We start from the raw sequence: 25,525 nt of genomic DNA, 5'->3' as shown, positions 1-25,525 counted from the left end.
GCAATAAAAGTGTGGCAGTAGTGTTCATCATGAGCCTCCATCTATTGGTGAAAGAATGTCGAAATTCTATATTGGCGAGAAGACTCAGGATTCTTTTGGCTATTCAACTTACCATCGTACATTTCGAAGAGGCCCCAAAGCAATCAATTTCGATATGTCTTCTTTGCACATTGCGATTGCCGGTGCAACAGGCGATCTCGGACAATCATTCGATTTTCAAATCACTTCTTGACGCTGGATTCATTGTCACAGCTATATTTCGACCTGGAGGCAATGCTTCTGCTTTGATCCACACTCAATCTCATCATCAAAGTAGTCGACGCCCTCACCTCCTCCGACTCACCCCACTCCGACCCGCTCTCCTTTGGGATTAGACATCATCATATCATGTGTTGCAACGCTAGCTATAGGCAGCCAGAAACCCATCATAGATGTTTTAGTTGCAGCTGGGGTGCGGAGATTCATCCAAGCAGAATTTGGAATGGACTCTGCCAATGGTCTCTGAGCACAGCTGCCCGTTTGCACAACCCTAACGACTGCCTCCCAACCCCGAATTTTCAATGACAGAACCTGCGGAACCCGGAGATCAATTACCCGAGCCAATCGTACATGATGGTCGTGAAGATGATAGAATCAATGATATAGAGGCTCTCTCTTAGACAGGAAGACTCGAAGGCTTTACTTCAAAACAACAGCCAGACAGCGAGACGCCGAAGCCAGTCGGCTCATCTTGGTACAAACGTGGAAGAAGTTCAAGTGCCACTGAAATGCCATCAGGTTACATGACGTAGTCAACAAAAGACGTTTGACTTGTTTTAGTACTACAACCCGAAACCGACGTTAGACTTTGTAATGTCCATTCAAGCTGGTAATGCGATAATTTGGAGCCAGTTGCTGACGTGTCAGATGTGTAAAGGCTGTTGCAGCTCCCAGCGCGAAAAACGAGTACAAATCACTCGTCGCTATACTGCGATACGACCAGGATGATGAGAAAACCTGAAGTCACAAAGATTTGCTTGACGAAGATATGCATTTGCTACTACGAAAGGATGAAGCGGCAGATGAAGCCCTAACTAAGGCTAGTGACCGGCCCAAGTGTTGCTTTCAAGGTGAGCTTCGTGCGACAAGCCTCTAAGACAAGAGGGAGCGCCTCGAAAGACAAAGGAGCGGAGAACGACGCGCATGTGTACTTTGTTTGCAGGGATTTCTGAGGAAGACTGAGTCAACTGGAATACTGTCACTGGCTGATCTAAGAATAGAAGGCTGTCGGTTATGCTGACAATCAAACGAGAGGCCGGCTTGATTGGCGCAAGCCTGTCCCAGAAGCCGGCAAGTCTACACCGGTGCTGGCTCCCATTCTTTCGTTCCCAATTGGAAGTTTTGCCAACTTGAGAAAAGCCTCCTGTTCTTTTGCCTTGTCTGTTTTAGTCTCCTCTTTAACCCTTCTATCCCCAGCATCGTTGGAATGCTGTTGATCTTGGACCCGATTGATAGCTTGCTCAACACGGTCCCACCTTAGGCCATGTCGGCGAGCTTGTTCCTTCTTGATGTTCTCTTGTAGCTCATTTGAGGTATCCAGCTGAACGGTATACATGGGATTTCCGTTCTCGCCAGAAGACGGAGACATACCACCTGGCTTGTAAAGGGGAATAGACCGGCAGGCAGATACCAAAGCACAGTGGAATCTGTTGCTCCGCTGAGAGCGGAGTTTATCGTCTGACCAGTTGTTGCGATGGGTGAAGGCAATTCTCAGCTCCATTTTGTTGAGCTCATGAAGGCTTGCAACGTTCAACCCTAGTGTCTCTGGAACATAGTCTCTAGAGTTCTGGGCAAGAAACTCCTCCAGTATGCCTCGAAGACGCATGATATCCGTAAAACTGGTCCTGAAGTCCACGAACAAGGACAATCCTTGACGATTGATACCAGACCTCGTGTAGTTTTCGACTCGTTTTTGAGTGAGTTGTTCATTGGAGATTTGCAAATCGCAGTTGTTGTCAAGTCGTCTGAAGACTGTGTAGAGAAGAGACTGGCGTTTGACCGTACAGGCAATGCCTGTAGTTGCGCCAGCGTTACAGACGTTGATGACGTCGCCGATATCGTACGGGTGGTCGAAGAAAACAAAGACGATGCCAACAAGAAGATGATGGAATGTCCGTCCAACAGCGAATGAGAGACCAATAGCTAAAGAAGACAAGACACTCTGAATCTCCTTCATCGCTGGTACGTATGCAATCACTGTTCAAGTTGTCAGAGACATCTTTTGAGGGACGAACTGAGGGACTTACTAATGAAAAATATCATGACCGCGGCAATGATGAAGAGACAAAACCAGTCGAAAGTGTTAATGCAATGGTCCATGTTGTTGATGTTGCGGTATATGTCCTGGCGCGTTTTGCCTGCTTCCAGAATGATCGCCATGAACTCCTCAAGGCGGATGTCGTGGTTTTGACCTTCGCTCAAGGTGGCAAAGATTTTGGTGGCTTCCGGCGTGCGGTGGGGACCAAGGATTTCTTTGATGTCATTCAGAGTCAAGCCAAACTTATCTTGAGCAACACACGAAAACCAGATCCGCCTTGCAAGTGCAGTCGCCGAGTCTTCATTTCCCCAAGCACGCTCTATGATAGCATAGGTACTTGCTGGACGCATCCAATGGGCATGAGGGTCATCGGAAATAAAATTTCCAAATAGTCCAACAAGCTTGTAGCCATCAAGGCCGAGTCGAGCAAGGTAGCTTGAAACCCTCATTCGCTCTTGTTTATGGCTTCCGCCGTTGGCATTGCGGATGATCATATCCTCGTCGTCGAATGTGCCACGATGGAAAGGGTGAAGGTATATCGATGCGTCGTAAAGTGTGATAAGGGCGTTCTGGAGATCTTTCGTGCGAGTAAGCTTGGAGTGATTTGCTCGATAGTGATAATGTACGGAGATGTAGGATATCAATAGCTTCTCGACAAAATAGAAGGCCACCCAAAGAGTAGCCTGTTCCAAAATGTCGGCTACAACATCGTCCCACCCAAATGTGTTCGGATCCTTGTTGACATTTACAGCAAGGAGTTCATTTGTGTTGATACACTAGAATGACAACAATCACTAAAATCGCCACGGAAACTGCGTTTGAATGAATATGACTTACAGCAGCAAAGAAGATAAAGGTTACAATAGTCGTGCCTAGAAAGCAAATCGGGCGACGCATGAACTTCAAGATTCTCCAGTACCTCTGGTGGGAAGAGTTGATGTATCTAGGTGGATTCATTTTAAGCGCCTGGCCATAGATTTCTTGGTATCTCGTGCACTGACCTAGCAAGAAACCTAAAGAGATATGGCAAGCCGAGTCCCAGAAGATCGAAGAAAACGGCTGCCACCCAGGTAACCTCTAGCCATAAGCTGATGTAGAAAACCAGGTTGCGGTATTGTTTGTCCTGGATTGATTGTGGAGTGGAGTCGTCGGCTAAGTCTGCATCATTGCTCAATGTAAGGAGAGGAATAAGGAATGCAACGAAGATGACGACGACAATTACACAGTATCGAACGGCCCACCAGACAAGACGTTTCCGGTGCTGAGCTACAACGATGGGTGGCAGAGGCAATGGTGGCGCGTCGATGTTCTCAGGGATCTGATGTCCCTCTGCCGCTGGCGAAGCCTTCGTTTCTACCCAATTCTTCATTGTGTGGTGCTCTGGGGAGGCTTGATCAGACTGAGAGGGGAAAATGGGGGTTTGAGGATGTATAGCAGCCGTAAAGCTGGGGGAAGATGAGGGAGAAGCCAGAGGAAGCCGGGTATCTGAGGTCATACGTTCGACCTGCTCACTTGGAAGTGGCTTTCGATAGCTAGGAAGCAAGCTACCACCAGAACCAAACTCCATTTTGCTTATTCAATAAGTTCACGGATATCTGGCAACAGGAAATACGGGAGATCCTCAACATTTATGGGTGGGAGGCCCCCCCTTTGTGAAATTTGTTTACCTGATCTTGGGCCCCTAGTGTTCATAGGGCTCCAATCAAAAGCCGAGACTATTCTAGTAAGAAGCTTAAAAGACAGTCTTGGCATGCTTCATATACAGCCACTGGCAAAATACGGCGAAGGAAGATTATGAAAGGGGCGCCGAGGTCACCCTCCCGAAATACACACTCCCCACGTTTGTACTTCGCACTTGATCTGTGGATTGGTAGTGCTGACGAGCGCTGGTTAGCAGCGGGACCAAGGTCCTGCATCTCCACAGTTTGTAAGATAAAGTAGCCCCACAATAGTGGAAGGAGTTTTAGTTAAGCGCGGCTGAAAGCTATGGATCAGCGAGGCTTCGTGCTAGTAAAACCGGGCTGAATTAGGGGCGGTTGATGGTTGCGGCTTAGGCAAATTCTCTCCACACTAGGCCTCACATGCACCTATTTTCAAAACGATTCCTTTCAGTCCTAGTCCATACACAACCTCTTGCTGTGATTATCCCCTCTTTGATGTGTTCATGCCTTGTCATAGCCATGAGTCGAGCGGCAGCAGGGCGTTGTACGTACCCGTAATCCTAGACTACCAAATTTTCAAGTCTTGTTCTAGTGATAGTTAGGTAGCTGAATAGGGTTGGCAGCAGGTTAATGCCTAAAAGGTGAGCCGAAAATAAAGGGCGCGTATCGTGCACGAAACACTCGACACGGATTCAATGGAATCTGGAGTATCTCGACCTTCAAATCGCCTCAAGTTCTTTCCAGGGATTCTCACTTGCACAACAATTGGAGGAGAATTCTATTTCGGCGAATGAGATGTCTCTAACTCTCAGAAGGATAGCTTGGAGTCGATCCATTCAAACTGTAGATACCTCCCTTAAGGCGCCCTCAAGGTAAGGTACTTACTTGGTATACGAATCATTCAGATGACTTGGAGTTGCCGCAAGTCTCCAGGCTCCATAGGCCTCGTCAGAGAATTTCAAGAGCCTAATCCAAGTGAAGCAACAAGCGGTAATGTCTGTATAGAAATCTAAGGCGAGGAGGAAAATATTAGAAACCGGGTTCTTACTAGGGCGTTGGAATAGATCCTTCGCCGGCCCGCTGCGGCAGAATATGGGTGCCAATCCGGATCCGACCCATCAGGGCTAGCCCGTAACGGCACAGATCTGAGCCGCACCTTGGATTTCTTGCTTGTTAAGTGGAACCATAGGTCTACGAGATTTCTTATCTTTCTGAGGCCCTCAAGGGCTGTGCGAGCTGAGTGTTCGTGTGGATGATCCTCTTGTTGAGGTGTTGTCCTCATGGAAAAATGACGTCCCCACTTGGTATCTCTTCATACGAAGCAGCTTTTGAACGTCATGAATCGAAAATCCAGTAAGCGCTCTGGTGCAAAAGCTGGTAGAGCTGCTTTCAAATCAAGTGTGTCGAATCGGCAAGGTGATTTCTCGTACATTGGGGATACTTGAGATATGCTGAAGAGGCTCAACCTCTTGCGCCGACGCAATATCATTTTGCAATTTGTACTAAGCCCTCTCACTAAGCAGTACTGAAAGTTACTCCAGTCTAAGAAAGCTTTTCGAAGACCACCCAGATTGGGGGCCAAATTTCAGTTGGGGCAATGATGGTTGGGTCCTTTCACGTGCCATCTTGAATAATCACGCCCCCAATTTGCGTCAGGTTGCGCAATGATGGCGTGCGAATCCGTGTTAAGAACAGGACGGGCATTGGGTGACGCCTGTGACCGAAACTTACGTTTTGAAACACATGACGCCATGAGAGACACGCCTCACAAGACAGAATGTACCCGTATTCTTATCAAGCATCACTGTCCGTGGACACGCGCCTGAGGCCGATGACACCGCCCAGGTTCCCTGTCAAACGCGTATCTTTACCGGGAAGCCGGGCAGCCGAACCATGTCAACAGGATATGTCGCTATTGCTTGACTTCATTGGTGAACAACGTTATCTTGATACTCATTATATATCCAACTGAAGTTCCACGAAGGCTGCCAACTTGGGTCCGTTACATTTGGTTTGCGCGCTCTTACCGCCTAGTTCAGTAGTACCCCAACTCGCGTTCTCATACGGTATCGATCCAGCGACACCACTCAGCGATATGAGTAGCCACGATGCCCCGGAGTTGCAGCCGCTGATCCCATCTACGCCACGACGCTTGTCGACTTCAGGCAGCTCAGATACCAAGCAGCTCGTAACCAGAATTGATGAGCCGAATGAAGAAGACTTTGGGACTGGGCTGACGTACCCATCACGCTCAATTGAAGACGATGTACTTCCAGAGACATCGACACTCGGCCGCACGTTGACCTGGCAAAGCGCCTACATTCTTGTCATCTCAAGAGTGATAGGCAGCGGGATCTTTGCTACTCCGGGCGCAATTCTTCGCTCAGTTGGGAGCCCCGGTCTGTCACTCTCGCTTTGGATTGTTGGCGCAATAATTGCTGCATGCGGGTTGATGATCTCCCTAGAGTTTGGCTCGATGCTGCCACGGTCTGGGGGAGACAAAGTGTACCTAGAATTCACGTATCGTCGACCTCGATTCCTAGCATCGACCCTCATCGCCATCCAAGCCGTTCTTCTGGGATTTACAGCGAGCAATTGCATCGTTTTTAGCGAATATCTGTTATTTGCACTGGGTGGCGATAACCCCAGTGATCTCCTTCGAAAAGGTATTGCAGTTGGACTCCTCACATTCGTTACCCTGGTTCATGGTTGTTTCCCACGCTTCGGTATCAGGCTGCAAAATGTTTTGGGTTGGATCAAGGTTGCCCTGATTGTCTTCATGATATTCTCAGGTCTCTACGTTGTCTTGTTCCGATCAACGGAAGAATCTGCCCAGAAAATCACTGGAGTGCTTGGATGGGGAGACCTGTGGGAAAACACCAACTGGAATTGGGGTGTAATTGCTACATCCCTTTTCAAAGTCTTCTATTCATACGCGGGGCTTGACAATGCCAATTACGTCCTGAATGAGGTCAAAGACCCAGTTCGGACCTTGCGATCTGTGACGATGGCGGCATTGATTACTGCGTGCGGACTTTACGCACTTATCAATGTAGCATACTTTGTCGTTGTTCCCATCGATGAGATAAAGCAGAGCGGCGAGCTGATAGCGGCCCTATTCTTTGAACGAATCTTCGGTGAGAGAGTTGGCAAAAGGATCCTTCCTCTGGCAGTTGCTTTGAGTGCAGGAGCGAATGTTCTCGTCGTTGCATTTTCTGCGGTAGGATCTCTCTGTGTTGCCAGCTTGTTGCGGATACTGTGCTTATACGATGACTCTAGGCGCGCACAAAACAAGAAATTGCCAGACAAGGCTTTCTTCCGTTTTCGGACATACTGTCATCTACAAAGCCCTTCAACTCACCTCTAGGCGGGCTCTTTGTTCACTACATTCCTTCATTTCTGGTCATTACGCTGCCTCCCTCTAGGGATGTTTATTCATTTATCCTGGAGGTTGAAGGCTATCCTGGTCAAATTTTAGCGTTGGCCATTGCAGTAGGGCTTTTGTGGCTTCGCATTAAACGTCCCGATATCAAACGCCCATTCAAGGCATTTGTTCCAGCTGTGATCTTACGAATCGGCCTGAGTATAGCATTACTTGCGGCTCCTTTTTTCCCGCCGGATACAAAGCCACCAAACGGATTGTTTTACGCCACATATGCAATTATTGGTGTGAGCATGTAAGTGAGACCCCTGACTAGACCGTAGATCTTTTGAGACTGATGCTGCTATCTACCAGTCTCACAGCCGGAGTAATGTATTGGTATGTCTGGACAGTCGCTTTGCCCCGTTGGGGAGGTTATAAGATTGAGGAAACAGAAGAGATTCTGAGTGATGGAACAACAATCACAAAACTCGTCCATATAGATACTTAGAAACCGATCGAGAACCACACCTTCGTAAGTTGCCGAATTTAGGCACATAAGCGTAATCTCATTTCCCTCGCGCACCCAAATTGTACTTCAACTAGGTGCCTTATGATTCAGTGTCGGTTCCAACGTTTGCTTGGAAATCGCTTTCGAAAGATTACTACCGCTTGTATCTCTCCCAAGCAATGGCTAAGAGTCTCTTTACAGCAGATAAGGCGCACTGGCAAGGATATGTGATTATCAATGCGGAAGATTACAACAATGACACCATTTTACTCCGCAACCATAACCTGGGCCGAGGCACGTTTGACCGAGCTTAATTGGGGCGATGCCCATGCGGATTTGAAATCACAACCGCATGGGTGTCATATCATCTCTTTCACTGTCAATCCTTGAACCAATTGGTGCTGGGTTATGGTCACACCACGTGGTTCGGTTGAGGTTGATTATCAATCCACAAATTGCTCATGACTGGACAAATATCGCGTGCCGAAGGAGACCATGTGGAATAAGAGTAGAGTAAAGGTCAGTTGGCTGGTACAAAATGATTTATAGTTGGAGCTTTGCCGCACCTTTTGAGCTGCCCGTATTGCTGGTATTGATGTACCCCTATGACTCCAGTACCACTACAAATCCCACTTAGAACCGAGCATGGCAGCAGTAGAGGTTCGGAAAGTCCTTTTTTCCGCAGGGCTGGGCTCTCCTCAACGCACTAAACGCCACGGAGCGAATGATCTGCGCGAGTCGAATCAGAGGCGCAAGGGAGTGGAAGCAACACTGAACTACCACAAAGACAACGAGGATGGATCGCCTCCGCATCCTACATATGTTGACAGGCCAGAGACATATGACCGGCCATTTGAATCCCACTCTATGACGATCAGCGACCTCACAGGCGATGAAGAGGAGTTTTCTCTCGATATAAATGGGTTTCAAATCCATCACAGCTGGTCGACTGAAAAGCAGTTTCAAGACGATGATCAGATCAGGTCGTCCTACTACGCCGAAGTTGAAGAACTTCTAAAAGCGGTGTAAGTATGGCATCCTTGGAAAGACTTCACGGGACCAATCCTATCTTGCCGTCGTCTCAGCTAATAAGTTATATGTAGGACGGGTGCTAGTCGCGTTTTTATCTTTGACCATACTATTCGCCGGCAGCTACCTGGCACAGCAGCACAAGGACGAGCAGCTCGTGGACCCGTGCAAAGAGTTCATATTGACCAATCTTACAAGGCCGCTCTTTCCCGGGTTCCTCACCACCTCCCAGATGATGCCGATAAGTTGCTCAAAGGTCGAGTACAAATCATCAACGTTTGGAGGCCCATCAAAACAGTTCAACGAGACCCACTCGCCATTGCAGACGCCAGGTCTGTCGCCGAGTCAGATCTAGTCGTAACCGGACTGATTTACCCTGATCGGCGAGGAGAGACATACGCAGTGAGACATAGCAACGCTCACAAGTGGTACTATAAAGATGGTCTCACACCGAACGAAGTAATTCTCATTAAGTGCTTCGACAGCAAGACGGACGGAAGAGCTAGGAGAGTCCCCCACACTGCTTTCGTTGATCCAACGGCAAGCTCGGATGCACCACCAAGAGAAAGCATAGAGGCAGCGCTTATACCCAAACAAACAAATCAAATATGAGGTTCATATTTGATTGTTTGACTGATTTCTCGCGCCATATTTGATTGTTTGAATTATTTGAAAAATATTTGATTAATTTAACAGAATTATCTATAGCCTGTTTTGAGGTGTAAATGGTGCAGTGGATTCTGCGCCGGAGGCGCCGGGTTGTTTTAGAGCGGGTCCACTTTAATTCCGGAGGTCCGGTATTCGAATCCGGGTCCGGGCGGCCCCTTTTTTTCCGTATTTTCTTAGTATATTATTAGTATATTCGGGCCCACCCTCAGATTCTAGATTTGATTAAATATACTAAATATACGGGCTGGAATATTTGATTGTTTGACTTGTTAAAATTCTTATATTTGACTGTTTGTTTAACTTATTTGTTTGATTGATTTGAATGGGTATGTGCGCTATATAGAGGTTCGAGCTCTTGTTTTCTATCCGGAAGACTAAATATAGGCTATATATCTTAGAGTGCCTCTCGTATTTATTTGAGGTGCGAATGTAAGGTGATGGTGGATTTTTTTGTTTAAAGAAGCTTTATGTCCGGAACGATGATTACGACGTGTGATAATGCCTGTTATTATTGTAGTAATATCACTTGTAATTGATACTATTCCGCCAAATTAGTCTGCTAGTAGTATGTTCAGTAGTGAAGGTAACAGACTCATATAATCATGTATATTTTACTCTTTAGCATTTACTATACGTGTAGACTCGATGTGTTGCACTGACCCGCCATGGCCGTTAGGGTAGCTGAGTATACATATTAACGGACATTAGAGTTTCACGAGAGAGGTTTAGACAAAGACTCTAAATCTGGTAACGATGCACTTCAATTTGATATCTTGACCGCCTATTAACTATTCAATGCCGGCCGTTGGTCACGTACTCTGCAGCATCTCTGGGACTCGCCACGTCAGACTCAGCAAGGGTCTCGTCGAACTTTTTAGCCTTCTTCTTCTTCTTCTTGTCTTTCTTCGAGGTGGATGTCAGACTGTTTCCCAGGGCTGATTCCAGGGTCAATTCGCCGCTCAGGTCCACTTCTGGCTCAGCTGTCTCCGACCAAGGAACAGGAACTGGCTTGGACGTGACCGTGGGTCCAATCCGAGGCGACGGCTGAGACTCGCTTGGATTGACGGAAATCGAGTAATCGCAGCAAATTTCGATCAAGCTCTTTACTAACAGCTTAGAGTATGTTGTTGCGTTGTCGAAACACCCTAAGAGACCGGCTTTGTTCAACGAAGATGAGTCTTCGAATAGGTGACGGATACGTCGCTTAATGAATGCTGATAACCATGTGTCATCTTCTCCGAGAGAGTGACAAGCATCTGAAGCTAGAGAAAGAACCTCCAGGGCAGGTAAAGTCTCAGCGGAGAGGGAAATGTGTTCTTTGGCAAGCTCGGCTAGCAGTGGAATCTTGTATGCCTGCGAAGCGGCATAAACATATAGACTGGTTCCAAGATAACTGGCATTCTTCGGTGTGTCGCTGGAATCTTTGGCCCGCAAGGTTTGCCATGATCCCGTATGGAGAAAGTGGATGAGTACATGGCCTGCATCATCTGGTATATGCTTCAATCGTATTTCGCCATGGCTTCGAAGACGTATGTTCTCGAGTTCTTGACAAAGAAGGTTGCTAGGCACCCGAAAGGGCTGGCCACTCTCGAAGTAGACATTGCATGTCGGACTTGCGTATGGCCTTTGAAGAGTCGTTAGCCAAAGACGCCAGATCCCAATGTAGGATATCGGAGTAAACTTACGACACCTCGGGACCTACTTCCTGTGTATGTCCTACAAAGGCCTCTAGGTTGTGATTGCCCGGCTGATCAAGCGGCGAGGCTGGGGACCATCCGGTTGTGTCCATAGCTAATGGAGATTCTACTGGATCGAGTGAGGGAGGTAGGAAGATAGAATTCGAAGGCACGATGACACGACGGGCTTTTAATAATCTTGCTCCTGAGTTACGGCGCGATGATGACTACTCGCAAATATGACATCTTATATTCCCTCCTCGATAATTTTCCTTATTTTCTGTCGTTGGGCTCTAAATTTCGTCCCTAAGAAGGCTCAGGTCGAGCTTGAGCACACCTATCGATTCCATTGTTGTGGGTGCCACGTTGAAGCGCAGCAAGCTCTCGCGACATTTTCACACCGAACTGCGCAGCGATTGGTTGCCCTGGAAAGCCATTCGTCAATCAGGTGCCGTGGGACATCATGAGCCCAATAATCGTACGTAGTTTATATGCATTGTATTTGTTGTTGGCGAATGCAGTCCGCATGCAGTAATCATGCATTCGTTCCCAATGGCGCGTATTACGGGGAATACCCCGCGTTATTCTCACTATACCTGCAGGCTATGTTGGCAGGAGATGCATGCCTTACACCCTCTCAGTAAACTGCGACCTATTGGAAGCCGCGAATTCACGAGGCCGGCTTCAAAAATTGATGCAAGTAACAGGCCGCTTAGACAATGTCACACGCGGTACACCAGGAATTGGCGTTCAGGGCCTAGGCTCTACTGAGCCTGGAGGGATGTCGGATTCCGAGGCAAATAATTGCAAGGTCTTCGACAATCTTTGGGTATTCACATCATCTTTTGGAATCGAAGTTTGCCTAACTGAAAGTAACCCATATTCAAACAGTACTTCGCTATCTCCCTAGTAAAATTGGTGGGGTTCAACTCGTTCTGAACGGACCTAGTCAGATATGCTCACATAGGTAGGTATATTTACACTAACATAAAAGCCGAAGAACCGTTTATCTCGTCTTCTCATATTAAAATGTAGAGTGTGGGCTTCAGTATGGGAGTATGAACAGCTCAATGGAGGACAAACTGCCAATTCGCTGAAGTCAAGAGACAGTAGGAAGATCTATGCTAGGGAAGTATCTTTCGATAAGCCAGGCGCCCGGTACAACAGAGAGGCTCTGGGCAAAATGACTTGATCGTCAGAACCTGACTAGATGACCGCTTGGGTACCTGTTTGCATCCACAGATGTCCCGGATCGGAGTTGGTCTGATTGTTGTCCATAAGTCATCCGTTCTACAAACTTTTCATGTTTTGCCTTCGGCTGCAGAAGCTCAGCCGAATTAGGCCCCGTATCCCCCTTAATTTGCACCATCTTTGCTCGCCTCGCCTTGGCCCGCTTCACTGTTGAGGATACCATCCGAGCCAGTAAAATGTACGTGGCGTGCCACGGATGTGCGCACGTAGCTGGACTGCCTGATCTTTGATTGTGTGTCAAATCAGGCAGATAGTTTTCCGGTGTTAAGCATCCCACTAAAAGCTTAGTTGCATTGAGGGGACTTTTCAATATCTCTGGTGTCTGACACTCAGCCAGTTCAATTACCCCAAGCATGTCAGGAAATACGCACCGGGCTTTGAACACCCCTTTCATATGTCATTGCGCATGTTAATCACGATAAGTTCTGTCTATCGCCCAGACATACGTTCAGCTAGCGATCGTGTCCCCGCCTTTGTCCCCAGAACATTGAGGCCATTCCAGTCCAAACCACATGCAATACATCAGTCGACTACGAAGAGTGAGTGTCTCAGCTGACTTTCGCAAGTCGAGGTCAGTGATTGGCCGGAGATACAGAACTTTGTTAAAATCGTCAATAATGTTTGACGATAGCGACTCAGTCGTAGGATCTGAGAGTGATTCGTGAGATCCGCTATTATTGGCTCAATCTTAACGTACCTTACCTATGCTATGTTCCACTCAATCACAATGTGAAGGAGGATTGAAGAGGCAGATTTCGGCTGCTTGCTCCTACAAAAATGGTATAATTGCCACCTTGAAGCGTCCAAGCTTGAGCCACAACGTCCCAAATGCTGAGGTCTCTTCGTGTAAGCTCAAATTGAACGGTAGCGCTGTCTCCTATCTCCAATGGCACCTTATCAAAGCCTCGAAGCTGTTTCGGGGGGCTGTTGGGGATTGCGACGTATAACTGCACAACTTCCTCGCCAGCATGACTGCCAGTGTTGTTGAATGATGCCTCAACATTCAGTATCACCTCCCACAAGGCATTGCTATTTGATGCGGCGCCTATCAAGACATTCTGCGTCTTGACCAGTAGGGAAGAGTAGGTGAATTCTGTGTATGTCAAGCCAAAGCCAAATTCAAATCTTGGCTCGATGCCTCTTTCGTCGAAGGCGCGATAGTCGACGAACACGCCTTCAGTGAAATCACACTGGGGACTGGTGGTGTTGACCTGCCTCCCACAAGGTGCGTACACTGAATAATCGCTTTCGTTTCGCGCCAAAGTATACGGGAGCTTCCCAGAGAATGAAGCCTCACCATACAAGAGCTTGACAAGGGCTGACCCACTGTCTTGACCCGGAAGATGGGCGATGACTGTAGCCGTAACATTTGGGTGATCGATCCACTGATCGACCAGGCGAATGCCGGCTGTATGAACGACCACAATTGTGTTGGCGCACTTATTAGCTACATTCAAGACGAGGCCATCACTGAAATCGTCGTGCAAGCCATCTCGATCCCATCCTTCGGTTGCCATGGCGTTGATGAAAACCAGGCAAACGTCACTAGCAGCATTGACATCGGGATCTCCAGACACCAGATCCCAATTGACCCAAGTGCCATCTATTGCGGCTTTATGTTGTAGCGAACTCAAAGGCTAGAGCCCCGTCAGCCCAAAAACACTCACCTGGGAGAGTATGGTGCTTACATCGAGTAGGTATGAAGGCGCATTGGCTGCAGCACGCCCCCCACTGACAATGGTTCCCCCCTTGGCTGCCTGGTCAAAATGCCTCTCTGTTCCCAGTACAGCCTGAGCCATCTCTGGGGAGGAGTAGTATCCAAGCTCAAAAAGTTTGTCGGTATTCTTCGTCGAAGGTACTGTTGCATCATATCCAAATATAGACATGATCTTCGGGGCCCCGCTGAAAGGTAGTGAATTATTTTCGTTCTTCACTAACACGTGGCCCGCAAGAGCTCCACTGAGTATTGTTGGCCTCGCCTTAGGATCACGGGCGTCGATTTGATCGTGCGGCTCAGTCAGATTTTTCATGCCAATGCCAGGAATTGGGAAGTCGTTGTCTTGACCAACAAGATACCAAGCTGCCAGAATTCTTGACGAACGTCAGCCACACGTAATCTTCAAGTTGTGGGAATGGCATGTTGGTAAGATACCTTGTGGCCATGTCGTCTACCCTTGATTCATTCACGGTTCCGTTACTGACTGCCCTTGTGAGATTCGAGCCCCAATTCCCTCCAAGGGGCATGACCATATCTAGACCAGCATTGGCACTTTCTAGTGTATGCTTTGCGTTCCAGTCGAGAAGAACAAACCCTTCGAATTGCATTTCTGTCTTTAGAATCCCGTTCAATAGTTTACTGTTCTCACAACCGTATGTGTTGTTAATCCTGTTGTATGAGCACATAATGGATGCCGCTCCCGCTTTGACCCCATCGACAAATGGCCAAAGATAGAATTCGTGTAGAGTTTTATCATCAATATTAGATGATGCCGCCTCCACGCCAAAGTATGGCCTTCTGAACGTCTCTTGCTCGTTTCCGATGAAATGCTGCCGGCACACATTAGTCCATCGTGAATTGTAGACATAGTATAGTGAGCAAGCCTCATTAACAGCCAACCTTTAGATTAGCGATCACACTAGCTTCCTGATGCCCAATGATAGTCTCAGCATTTAGCTATCCGGCCAAATATGGGTCAACCGAGAAGCCCTCCCAGTTCCGCCCGCCTAGTGGAGTACGACCCAGAGGACCGGCATTAGGCCCTAGCAGAACGTTGACTTAAAAACCAGTTAATGACGAAACTATTAGTAACATTAAACCTAGGGGACATACCTCCTTTACTTTTGAATTCTTTCCCCATATAATTATTAATAAGTGTGCGACATAGGGAAGAAGCTCATAGAGGCCAACTGTTATTAGGGTTTAAAAGAGGAATTATTAAAATCTGCCCTTCCCTTGAGGTATACTACTAGCGCTCTATATATACCTAAGCTACTCCTTTATTACTTAGTCCCCCTTTTTATACCCCCCTAAGCTATCCCTTAACTAATAAAGCCTAATTAGCAAGGCCTAATAGGGTACTCCCTCCCCTAGGCTTCGTCCCGAAGCCCGTTTATAGTTTATATATACTATATTAATTTTTTACTTAAAAAGTCCTTAGATATATAGTACGAGGGTAGGTATAAGCAGCGCCCGTTAGCCTAAATATAGACCCCTTACTCCGGATAATAACCCTATAATTCTATACCTAGGCCGCTCCTACTTATAGGCCTTCTTTATAACTACCGGTACTTAAGTAGTCGTTACCCTACTTTTATTTACTAATATTAACCCCCTTCTAAACTATTATAATTCCGAATTCCTTTTCTCTTTTTTTATTCGTAATTATCTTTTTTATATATAGTTTCTTATTTTTATTAGCGTTTGCGCTACTCCCTTATTATATAAATATTATAATTAATAAATATTTCCTAGATCCCTATTTTTATATACTCCCTATGCCTAAGTAAGTCTTTTTTAAAATCGTTCCGTAGTCGCTATTAACTCGTTTTAGTATAACTATAGCCCCTAATTATAGCGTTACTATTATTAATAATAGAACGGTTATTAGCGCTGTGGGTATACTTAATAATAGCCGCAGTAATAGTCTATTTAAAAAGCCTAATATCCCCTTTACTCGCCCTAACCTTATATATATATCGCTACTTATATACTACTTATACTAACTATTATAAATTCTTATTAAAAAGAAAAAAAAGGCGAATATTAAAAAGATCGGGGTTAGCTAAGTGCGCCCGCTCCCCTACTCTACTTATATTATATATAAGGCGCTTAATTTAAAAGCTAAGTATTATAATTAGCTAAGTCGGTAATTTATAGCCCCTAGTTCGCTCCTTTATTTAATACTTCTTTAAGATCTAGCGTGTGTTATATTAAATATACTATATAGAACTATTTTTATAAAAATATAATAAGCGCTTAGCGCTATTACTACTCTATTACTTTTCTTAAGTATTATATTAATAACGTCTTAGGTCCCTAAGTTTATAAAATTTATAATATAAACCTTTTAAAGTATTACACTCGCTTCTAATAGTAACGTTTATAATTCAGAGGTTTATTACTCCGTTATTATTCTATTATTATTATTACTTAGGTCGCTAATATTACTTTATAGCTCTAGTAGACTTATTAAATTGCTATTAGTAATATATAAAGGGCGCTTAAGCGCGCTAATAAAGAGGCCCGCTCGACCCCCGTTATTAATAGCGACGATAATAAAGTAGCTATAAGCTCCTCCCGCACTACGTCTTTATCCCATAACGATACTATAATCGCACTACTTCGTACTATTCGTAATAAAGTGCGCTATTTTAATAATATTTTAGTTAGTATATAGTCGCCCCGCTTGCGCTCTATATTCGTAGCTAATTATTTATAGATTTGCTAATAATAGGGAGATTATTTTTTTTATAATAACCCCTAGGATAATAACTAGGGCGGCCCTTTTATATATAAGGGCGGTCCCTTTATAAATAAGGGCGGTCCTTTTGCGCGTTATAAGGATTAGGGAAATAGTTAATAATTAGTGCGTTTGCGCTACTTAGTTATAGCTATATAGCCCCTTTTTATTATTATTAGTAGCTAGTTCGCTACGTTATTAGGCTCTTTAGGAGCTAGGGCGCGCTACCTAATTAAAACTCGTTTTTTATATATACTAATTAACACTACGTCTTCGATATGCCTAGCTAGCTCCTACGTATCTTCGTCGCTACTATATTCTTTTTATTAAATTAGGTATTATTGCCTCCTCTTTAGCCCTCTATATTATATAATATCTTTTATTTTATAAAATAGCTCCCTGTTTATATCCTTAATAAGTAAGGGCTTCTAAGGGGCTTTTTTATAGTATTAATACGGCTTAAATAAAGATATATAGAATATATTATATATTTTATATTACGTTAGTACGTCTAGTTAGTAAGTAACCCCCGCCGTTCTAACTATTAATTTAACTTTAAATAGGCTTAGATACTTATTAGCTAACTTCTAGTTAAGACGCTACTTCTTAATATTCTTTTTTAATAATAATACCTAGTTATTTACTTTATATAATATATTTATCCTAGCTTTATTAGCTTATTATTTATATATTTTACGTACTTTTTATATAAGGGGTCGTAGAGCTTCTTAGTTAGCTCGTAATTAGGCTATACGCTCCTTAGCTAAGATGTTTTATATACCGTCTTAAGTCCTTATTAAGATTAACATAGGGTACGTAAATAAGAACCCGAGTAGGGCCTTAGTAAGCGCTTTATAAATTACTAAGTACTAAGCGTTATTATATATAAACTTAGCTAAGTAAAAATACTACGCCTAATTTAATTAGTCTAAGTATAAAAATAGCGAAGGTACTACTCTAAGTGTTAGTTTTACCGTTCTATTTAACTATTTATTTGCGGGTAGAACGCAGTATTAAAATACCTCTTTATTACTAAAAAGTAATAAAAATAAGTTTAAAACTTATTTATAAATAACGACCCTCTATTAGAGACGATCCCTTTAAGTATTTTAAACTTAATAAAGATCTTTACAAATAAGAGGTTTGCAAATCCCTAGGCTATAAGAGTCGTTCTCGTAATAATATAAACGCTATACTTTATAAATCGGTTTATTATAACGAATACTACGTCGTAGGGGTGCCTCCTAATTAGCGTAGTTAATATAAGTAAGCCCGTAATAAAGTTTAGTAATATTTTTTATTATAACTTAACCGGGGTAGGTAGGGGGCGTAGTAAGCTATATAGCTTATAATAATAAGGCTTTATCCGCTAGTATACTATATAAATATTAATATAACTTTTTATATCCTTATTTACTCTATTTTAGTAATAGTAGCGTTTTAGTAGCGCTATTATCCGCTTTATATTATAATATCCTATTATAAGCGTATCGTAATATACTTCGATAACCTCCCTCTTTAGCCCCTTATATAGTAATACGTAGGCGCGGCTACTATAGTATAATAGCCCTTTAGAGTCGTATACCTAGCTTTATTATTATTTTTTTTTAGCTAAATAAGGCCGTCGGTTCTTTTTAGTTTACTACCTATTTTTTATAAAAGCGTCTTCTTATTAAGTAGCCCGTAGTTAACTTATTATTAACAACCCCTCTTTACTAAATACTATTTTAAGTACTTTTATTATATTAAAGTTTTATAAAACGAATAGCTCGCGATTTATAATTTTAATAATAGGCTTAAGTAGCTCTCTAAGTACTACGCTATAACTTTAATACCCTAGGCTTATAGCCCCGTTATGCCTCTCGAGGTATTCTTTAAAGTTCTCTTAAACTAGAGCTCCTAACCTCCTTCGCTTACTTTTTTATATTATTATTAGTTCTATTTTTAAAATACTTATTATCCTTTTTACTTAAGAGCCGCTCCCGCAGCTCGTCCTTATATACTTTATTATTATAACTCTAAGGGGCTTTTATATATTTTTAGTATTATAAAAGTCTTCCCTTATTTTTAATAATAGCTCTTCTACTCCGTTATCGTTATTACTTTTACCGTAGTTAGGTCTTTATAATAATCTATTTACTAAGTTCTTTATACTTAACTTAAACCTAATCTCGATATTAAATACTACGAGTTCGTTTAGCTAGCGTAACTATTTCTTATTTAATCTTTTTTTTATATTTAAGAACTATAGGTTAAAATAATTTATAAATACTATGACCTAATCTTAGTTATAAGCGAGGTAGTGTTATTAGTTCTTTAGTATGTTTATAATAGCTAGTAGCTCCGCGTCTCTTATACTATAGCGGCTCTCTATATTTATTAATTTCCTTAACCTATAAGTAATTAAGTATTAATTACCCTTAAATAATTACGTAATTACTAAGCCGATAGCTCGAGCTAAAGCGTCTATTTATAACTATATAAGTAGGTTAGGGTTAAAATATTATAATATTAGCGCGTTAGTAAATACTATTAATAGCTTTTTAAATAACTCTATAGTTAGTATTAATAGCTCTAATTATCCTAGTTTTACTTTCTTTAATAAGTCTATTAGAAGTGCCGTTATTTTAGTATAGTTATTAATAAATTTGCGGTAGAACCCCGTAAATTTAAGGAACGTCTATATATTTTTAACGCTCCTCGGAAGTAGCTAATTTACTATAGCTTCGGTGCGCGCGGGTTCTATTTCTATATTTTTATTAAATACGATATATTTTAAGAATCCTATACGTAATATATAGAACTCGTATTTACTACTATTTAAATATAAGTTCTATTACCGTAGTCTCTATAATACGCTACGTACGTACTCTTTATATACTACGTAGTCATTACTATATATTAAAATATTATTTAGGTATACGATATAAATAGTATTAACTAGGCCGCTTAGAACGTTATTAATATACGCCTAGAAAGTTGCGGGTACGTTAGTTAGCCCAAAAGGTATAACTAAGTACTCGAACTACCCGTATTTAATATAAAAAGCCGTCTTTTACTTATTACCCTCGGTTATATATATATAGTAATATACGTTCTTAAAGTTTAGCTTTATAAAAATAGAGGTATTAAATAGTCTATTTAGTATCTCTTTAATTAGCAGTAGTAGCGTTCTATCTTTTTATATAATTTTATTAATCGCTCTATAATTAACGTAAAGTCGTAGCTCTCTTTTTTTTTTAAGTATAAAGAGGATAGGTGCTCTTACTAGGCTTATAGAGGGGCATATTTAGCCCCTAGCCTTTATTTTTATTAAATAGTTACGTAGGATCTCGAGCTTATAGTTTAATAATAGGTAAATAAGTCCTTAGGGGATAGGCGCCGTATTATTTAGTTTAATATAGTAGTCGTGTAGTGCTCTATTTAGTAATAAAATAGCCTTTTTTTTTAAGAATAAGTCGTTAAAGTCTTAGTAACGTAGCTTTTAGTCCTTAGCTACGCTTATTAGTATTATATTACTATTTATAACTAAGTTAATTATAATATGCGCGAGTATTATTAAAACTAAGTCGTTTAGTAGCCCCTTCTTTAGGGCGTCTAAGCGGATATATTATTTATAAATTAGATATTATTATTTCTTTTATTTCTAACTAATTAGCGGGTCGATATCCTCTAGCTAAGGGAAACTAAGGATAAGCGTAGGTACTATAATATTAGCTATTACGAAGCGATATAGCTATATCTTTATTATATAGTTATTATTAATAATTCGAAGCCGTAAGTAGTAGCTTCTTAGCGTCTCTATTTATTTACTTTTAATATTTACTAGCTACGGTAATAGGTAAATTCGTAAATTAGCGTTAAAGCTATTAAGTAGCCCGATACTAACTACGTTCCCTTTTACTCCCGAATTAATAAGGGCGCTTAGCTTCTCTTATACGTAGTTTAAGTATATATAAGTTAGGATATTTAAGCGCCGCCCTTATTAATCACTAGCTACTCTTTTTATTAAGATAGTATTTAAGCTCGTTACTAGTCCGCGCTACTTAGCTAGGGTAAGGTTTAATTAATAGCTAGCGGCCTTATGCCCCTTTTAGTTATATTTATAATATATAACGCTCGGGTAGCTATTAACGAGGTGCCCGGTTTTATTATAATTATAATACTACTAATACTACTCCCGTAGTTATAAGCAATCCCTTATAATATAACTAGTCTCTTTATAATTATAATACGTAATATCCTTATTAAATAAGTTACGGCGTATTCTTTATATATTTAACTTATTAATACCCCGGTATTTTCTTATTAGCTCGTTCGAGTTTAAATTAAAATATTACTTAGAGGACGTTCATAAGCTCCTTATTAATAACGAGGATTATTTAATACGTCTTATTAATAATACTAATTATAAATAAGTCCGCAGAAGTTCTATTTACGATATTATTACGAGGCGTAGTTCGGGCTATAGTTTACTTATTAATATAAAAATCCTCTATTTTTTTATTAAGATATATTTTAATTTTATCTCGAGCTTATTAATATAGCTAACGAACTCGTCGACTTTCTTTTTTTAGCTTTATAAGGTACTATTTAGTTATATACTCGCTACTATTCCTTAGTTAGCGGGATTAGATAGGTTATTTTATAAGAAGGTCTTTAGTTCTTCTTATATAACCTAGTTTATTATAAAACCGGGGGTCCTTTAGTAGTTAAAAATATAGTATATTTAAGAGGTTTTTACGCTACTACTTAGGTAGCTAACCGTATATACTATTTTATTATAGTCTATTTTTATTTATTAAGCTTATAAGTCAAAGCGATAATAATAGTTAAAGAAGAAGCTTTATAAATCCCGTACCGATTTATTAATATATAATAAGTTAAAGAAGGATAGCGGTCTAAATATAAACGTTCTACTTACGGCGCTTATTTAAATTAGGAGAGAGCTAGTAAATAGGGGCTTAAATAGTACGAACTTATTATTTTATTATTACTTAAGCGGCGCTTTAAGTATAGCTTTATTTATTAAACTATTTTTAATCCGGGGGTTTACGTTTTTATTTACGTCGAAGCTAACGTCCGAGGCTACTATAGCTAAGACCGTAGCCCTTAGTACGGGGGCTAGGCTATTTAAGGAGCTCTATAAGCGTTTTAAATTTACTCGTTTTTTATATAAGTACTCTTTATACGTTATAATAAGGATTTCTTTTTTTAATTATCGTTCTTATTTTTATAATTTTACTAACTTATTACTTATTATTTAGTTTAGGTATTAATAAGTAAGGGTAAGAGGTTCGCTATTTTATTTAAAATTTATTAATACTCTTAGTAATACGGTCCTTTTATATCGTTATTATATTAATAGTCTTATTACGCTTTATTTTTATATCGTTTACTAAGGAAGAGGCGACTCTAAGGGGTCTAATAAAAAAGAGTCGTTTTTTTATTATTATTATAGCGCTAACTATACTCTCTCGCTACGTCTCGTTCTTATTAGCATTTTAAGCTTCCGGCCTAGTCCCCTTTATAAATAGAGATTTTAAATTATTAATAAGTATATAACATAAAAAAGAAGCTTATAAAGGCTAATTACTATTAAGGTCTAAAAGAGGAATTACTAAAATCTACCCTTCTCTCGAGGTATATTACTAGCGCCTTATATATACCTAAGCTACTCCTTTGTTACTTAGTCCCCCTTTTTATACCCCCCTAAGCTATCCCTTAACCAACGAGGCCTGACCGGCAAGGCCTAATAATAATAGCCGCGTTAGTAAGTCAAGTTTCTATCCCAGCTTGCGCCTATATATATAGCCGACAGGTACGAGTTAACTAGGTCTGTCGCTCGAATACTATTCCCAGCATCGTGGAGGCAAAAGCCTAGCCACCTAAGACGAGGAATAGATCCGGTGTTACCCGCACAAGTATTATCACCCGCATAGCCACGTGTAATGTTGACCTTCTCTTCAAGGGTCAGCTGGCTGACTAAATTAGATGCACGCTCATATGCGTTCTTCCATATACCCTTTCCTTGACCCAGCGCTATTCGGGACCATGTTAGCAGGCTGCCGTTGCTAGATTAGGAGTTACGTGGTAAACTCACGTAATGGGAAAATTGGTAGCGATTAAGCGATAGCCGCCACTCCTATTCTAGGCGTAAAGGCGTATAGCAAAGTTGACAAAGTTATAAAAAGCCACATTTTAGGAGCGAGGCATGTGCGATACTAGACCGTCGAGCGTTTCTTTGGGAACTCCTTAATATTTCTACCTACCTAAGTGCCTCTAGGCTGATATAATCACCCGATGTACTGCCGCTACACCGCTATAGGACGAGCCTGCTAAACCTGACGATTAGCCGAGATCTCAAGTACGACTAAATAACTACCTAGGATAGAAGCCAGGGTTATTGCTTTTTAATCCACTTTATGAGGCCCAAGACACGCAAAGCCGGATGTGACCCCTAGAATGCGGAGTTAACTCCCCTTACCCCGCATGATAAGGCAATGGCTTATAGGTTGTCCCCTCGCAGGGAAGTATTTACTTGCACCTAGATAGGTAGTCCTTCCTCAAGCCCAGGAGCCATTTTAAAACATTTAAAATAGGTTCCCTAACATAACTAAAAGCATAATTGGACTTCCTTCAATGGAAAAAGCATAAGCACCTTGAGACCCTCTCCTTCATAACTAAGGTAGCTATCCCTAAAATAAATGTTTCTTAGACGCCTGTCATCGGCCTTGGCCCGTATGATCACACTGCTACGTATTACGCTACAAACGCCGAAGTTCGTTTTAAAGTAGGTAGGCGATTTGGATGGCCGGACGACAATCATAACAAGCGATTACTATTGCGCAGCGCGCCAGCACTATTTTAATGAGCACCGCCAAACTACATAGTATCCTATTCGTTACGGCATATTGTCGGCACATAGAGACGTACCTTTTCTAAGGGGAAATAATAAGTTAGGTATTATTTTGTCTAACGCCTATGTAATCTACTTAATTGGAAAGTTTAGCTATTAGAGAAGACTAACCCCGATGTATCGATGGCATATAGCAACTGGTAGGATATATATAGGTAGTTTGCCGTAGCTATGAATAATCGACTTTATCTATAGACGTCCACTTTTTTCTTTTGTTATTACTTTTCCAACGTTATTATTCTCGGAGCAGTCTACTATTCTTCTGCGGCCCATGCTGGCTGTCTTAAGATATATTTACGCTGTTTGGTAATGACGTTGCGTTGCTAATGCAACTATCTCCCCGGTATGATAGCTAGTAATCCGTCGACGGCGCAATTTCCCTTATTGTCTGAATAGTCTTTTTATATTGCTTAATTTTCTTCTCTAACATGTCTAGACAATCCGAGCCGAGGACTAGTCTGACTTTATCTTGCAATCCCTTCGCCATCCCCGTTAAAGACGCTAGCTCGAAGATCCTTTCAGCAGCTTTAACAGGATTACCAGGCTGTGACCCATCTGCGTTAGTAATATATGCCTTTATATCGATGTACCCGTCCTCCGTCATCCAGCTCCCCTCCTTCCTCGTCTCTAGGGCCGAAGTCACAAACCCCGTTCGGAAGTATCCCGGCTCGATAAGATGAACCCTAATCCCGAACTTCTTGACTTCCTGAGCGAGGCCCTCGCTCAGTCCCTCCAAGGCATGTTTGCTCGCTATATAAACAGGCGATCCCTCAATATTGAAAATGCCCGAATAACTCGACATCTGTAAAATAGTACCGCTATAACGTTGGCGCATATGCGGCAGGATTGCCTTGGTAAGGTTGAGCACACCGAAGAAATTCACTTCGAATTGGCATCGGATTTCCTGTTCGGTTAACGATTCGACCGCGCCGAAGAGGCCGTAGCCTGCATTGTTAACGAGAACGTCGATATGGCCGAAGCGGGAGACGAGGTCGTCGACGAATTTCGTTATGATGAACGCCGAGCTAGTGGCTTCGAGCTCAAAAAGATGAGCGTTCTGAGCATCTCGAAGGCTCTCGGGAAACTTGGCCAGAGATCGGGCTATGGCAATGACGGTATGTCCCTGGCGGAGCGCTTGTTGGACTATGCAAAGCCCCAGGCCAGAGTTGGCGCCTATAACGAGCCAGGTGAGCTTAGAGGAGTACATGTTCGACTGTTCGAGGGAGGACAGAACCTAGAAAGCGGCTAGGCGTCAATGTCAGATGAACATATCACCCGGGACTACTACCACAAGTATCAGTACCCTTGGAATAGCACGTATACCAGTTTTTGTATTGCCAGAATTTGGAGAGCACTCCACGCTCCCTAGACACAGTTAGTCGGGTCGTCCGTCTACGAGCGTATTGCCCGCTCTATTACGGATAAAGGTTGTACATATAACGTAAAGCTCGCTACATTGCCCCATAGTTCTCTATTTATCTAGGTATCCGTGCTTATCGCAGACTGAACGCTATATCCCAACCCCGCAGTTTTGCGGGATTACTTTTCTAACATCATCCTACCTACCACACTTAGGGTTAGGGTTAGGGTTAGGGTTAGGGTTAGGGTTAGGGTTAGGGTTAGGGTTAGGGTTAGGGTTAGGGTTAGGGTTAGGGTTAGGGTTAGGGTTAGGGTTAGGGTTAGGGTTAGGGT

At 42.5% G+C, this 25,525-nt stretch overlaps 11 protein-coding genes across 11 annotated transcripts; 5 read left to right on the top strand and 6 right to left on the bottom strand.

The window, feature by feature from the left end:
* Nucleotides 1–29: 29 nt before the first annotated feature.
* On the top strand, nt 30–505 carry CLUP02_09437 (isoflavone reductase; the record flags this gene model as incomplete). Its single annotated transcript, XM_049288415.1, has 2 exons — nt 30–245; nt 317–505. The coding sequence occupies 2 exons, from the start codon at nt 30–32 to the stop codon at nt 503–505; spliced, it is 405 nt and encodes a 134-aa protein (XP_049145559.1).
* A 777-nt stretch (nt 506–1,282) lies between these two features.
* On the bottom strand, nt 1,283–3,863 carry CLUP02_09436 (uncharacterized protein; the record flags this gene model as incomplete). Its single annotated transcript, XM_049288414.1, has 4 exons — nt 1,283–2,235; nt 2,286–3,072; nt 3,134–3,239; nt 3,298–3,863. The coding sequence occupies 4 exons, from the start codon at nt 3,861–3,863 to the stop codon at nt 1,283–1,285; spliced, it is 2,412 nt and encodes an 803-aa protein (XP_049145558.1).
* Nucleotides 3,864–5,624: 1,761 nt separating this feature from the next.
* CLUP02_09435 (methionine permease) lies at nt 5,625–8,143 on the top strand (the record flags this gene model as incomplete). Its single annotated transcript, XM_049288413.1, has 6 exons — nt 5,625–5,641; nt 5,730–5,852; nt 5,932–7,177; nt 7,237–7,634; nt 7,694–7,811; nt 7,925–8,143. The coding sequence occupies 6 exons, from the start codon at nt 5,625–5,627 to the stop codon at nt 8,141–8,143; spliced, it is 2,121 nt and encodes a 706-aa protein (XP_049145557.1).
* A 38-nt stretch (nt 8,144–8,181) lies between these two features.
* On the top strand, nt 8,182–9,470 carry CLUP02_09434 (uncharacterized protein; the record flags this gene model as incomplete). Its single annotated transcript, XM_049288412.1, has 5 exons — nt 8,182–8,309; nt 8,379–8,443; nt 8,515–8,854; nt 8,982–9,190; nt 9,247–9,470. The coding sequence occupies 5 exons, from the start codon at nt 8,182–8,184 to the stop codon at nt 9,468–9,470; spliced, it is 966 nt and encodes a 321-aa protein (XP_049145556.1).
* A 113-nt stretch (nt 9,471–9,583) lies between these two features.
* Nucleotides 9,584–9,715, top strand: CLUP02_09433 (uncharacterized protein; the record flags this gene model as incomplete). The annotated part of the gene is made up of 1 exon (XM_049288411.1): nt 9,584–9,715. The coding sequence occupies one exon, from the start codon at nt 9,584–9,586 to the stop codon at nt 9,713–9,715; it is 132 nt and encodes a 43-aa protein (XP_049145555.1).
* Nucleotides 9,716–10,319: 604 nt separating this feature from the next.
* On the bottom strand, nt 10,320–11,316 carry CLUP02_09432 (uncharacterized protein; the record flags this gene model as incomplete). Its single annotated transcript, XM_049288410.1, has 2 exons — nt 10,320–11,151; nt 11,213–11,316. 2 exons carry the CDS (start codon nt 11,314–11,316, stop codon nt 10,320–10,322), a joined length of 936 nt encoding a protein of 311 aa, XP_049145554.1.
* Nucleotides 11,317–11,825: 509 nt separating this feature from the next.
* Nucleotides 11,826–12,395, top strand: CLUP02_09431 (uncharacterized protein; the record flags this gene model as incomplete). The annotated part of the gene is made up of 2 exons (XM_049288409.1): nt 11,826–12,075; nt 12,253–12,395. 2 exons carry the CDS (start codon nt 11,826–11,828, stop codon nt 12,393–12,395), a joined length of 393 nt encoding a protein of 130 aa, XP_049145553.1.
* Nucleotides 12,396–13,176: 781 nt separating this feature from the next.
* Nucleotides 13,177–13,971, bottom strand: CLUP02_09430 (uncharacterized protein; the record flags this gene model as incomplete). The annotated part of the gene is made up of 1 exon (XM_049288408.1): nt 13,177–13,971. The coding sequence occupies one exon, from the start codon at nt 13,969–13,971 to the stop codon at nt 13,177–13,179; it is 795 nt and encodes a 264-aa protein (XP_049145552.1).
* Nucleotides 13,972–14,091: 120 nt separating this feature from the next.
* On the bottom strand, nt 14,092–14,857 carry CLUP02_09429 (beta-glucosidase; the record flags this gene model as incomplete). Its single annotated transcript, XM_049288407.1, has 2 exons — nt 14,092–14,546; nt 14,707–14,857. The coding sequence occupies 2 exons, from the start codon at nt 14,855–14,857 to the stop codon at nt 14,092–14,094; spliced, it is 606 nt and encodes a 201-aa protein (XP_049145551.1).
* Nucleotides 14,858–22,684: 7,827 nt separating this feature from the next.
* CLUP02_09428 (uncharacterized protein) lies at nt 22,685–22,951 on the bottom strand (the record flags this gene model as incomplete). Its single annotated transcript, XM_049288406.1, has 1 exon — nt 22,685–22,951. A coding segment is annotated over one exon (267 nt), but the record flags the coding sequence as incomplete, so codon positions are not given.
* A 1,383-nt stretch (nt 22,952–24,334) lies between these two features.
* On the bottom strand, nt 24,335–25,402 carry CLUP02_09427 (uncharacterized protein; the record flags this gene model as incomplete). The annotated part of the gene is made up of 3 exons (XM_049288405.1): nt 24,335–24,377; nt 24,424–25,006; nt 25,396–25,402. Coding segments are annotated over 3 exons (633 nt in total), but the record flags the coding sequence as incomplete, so codon positions are not given.
* Between the last annotated feature and the right edge of the window lie 123 nt (nt 25,403–25,525).

Source organism: Colletotrichum lupini, chromosome 5, assembly GCF_023278565.1.
Source record: "Colletotrichum lupini chromosome 5, complete sequence".
NCBI lineage: Eukaryota > Fungi > Ascomycota > Sordariomycetes > Glomerellales > Glomerellaceae > Colletotrichum > Colletotrichum lupini.
The sequence above is the reverse complement of the archived record's forward strand: the minus strand, read 5'-3'. Positions and strand labels throughout refer to the sequence as shown.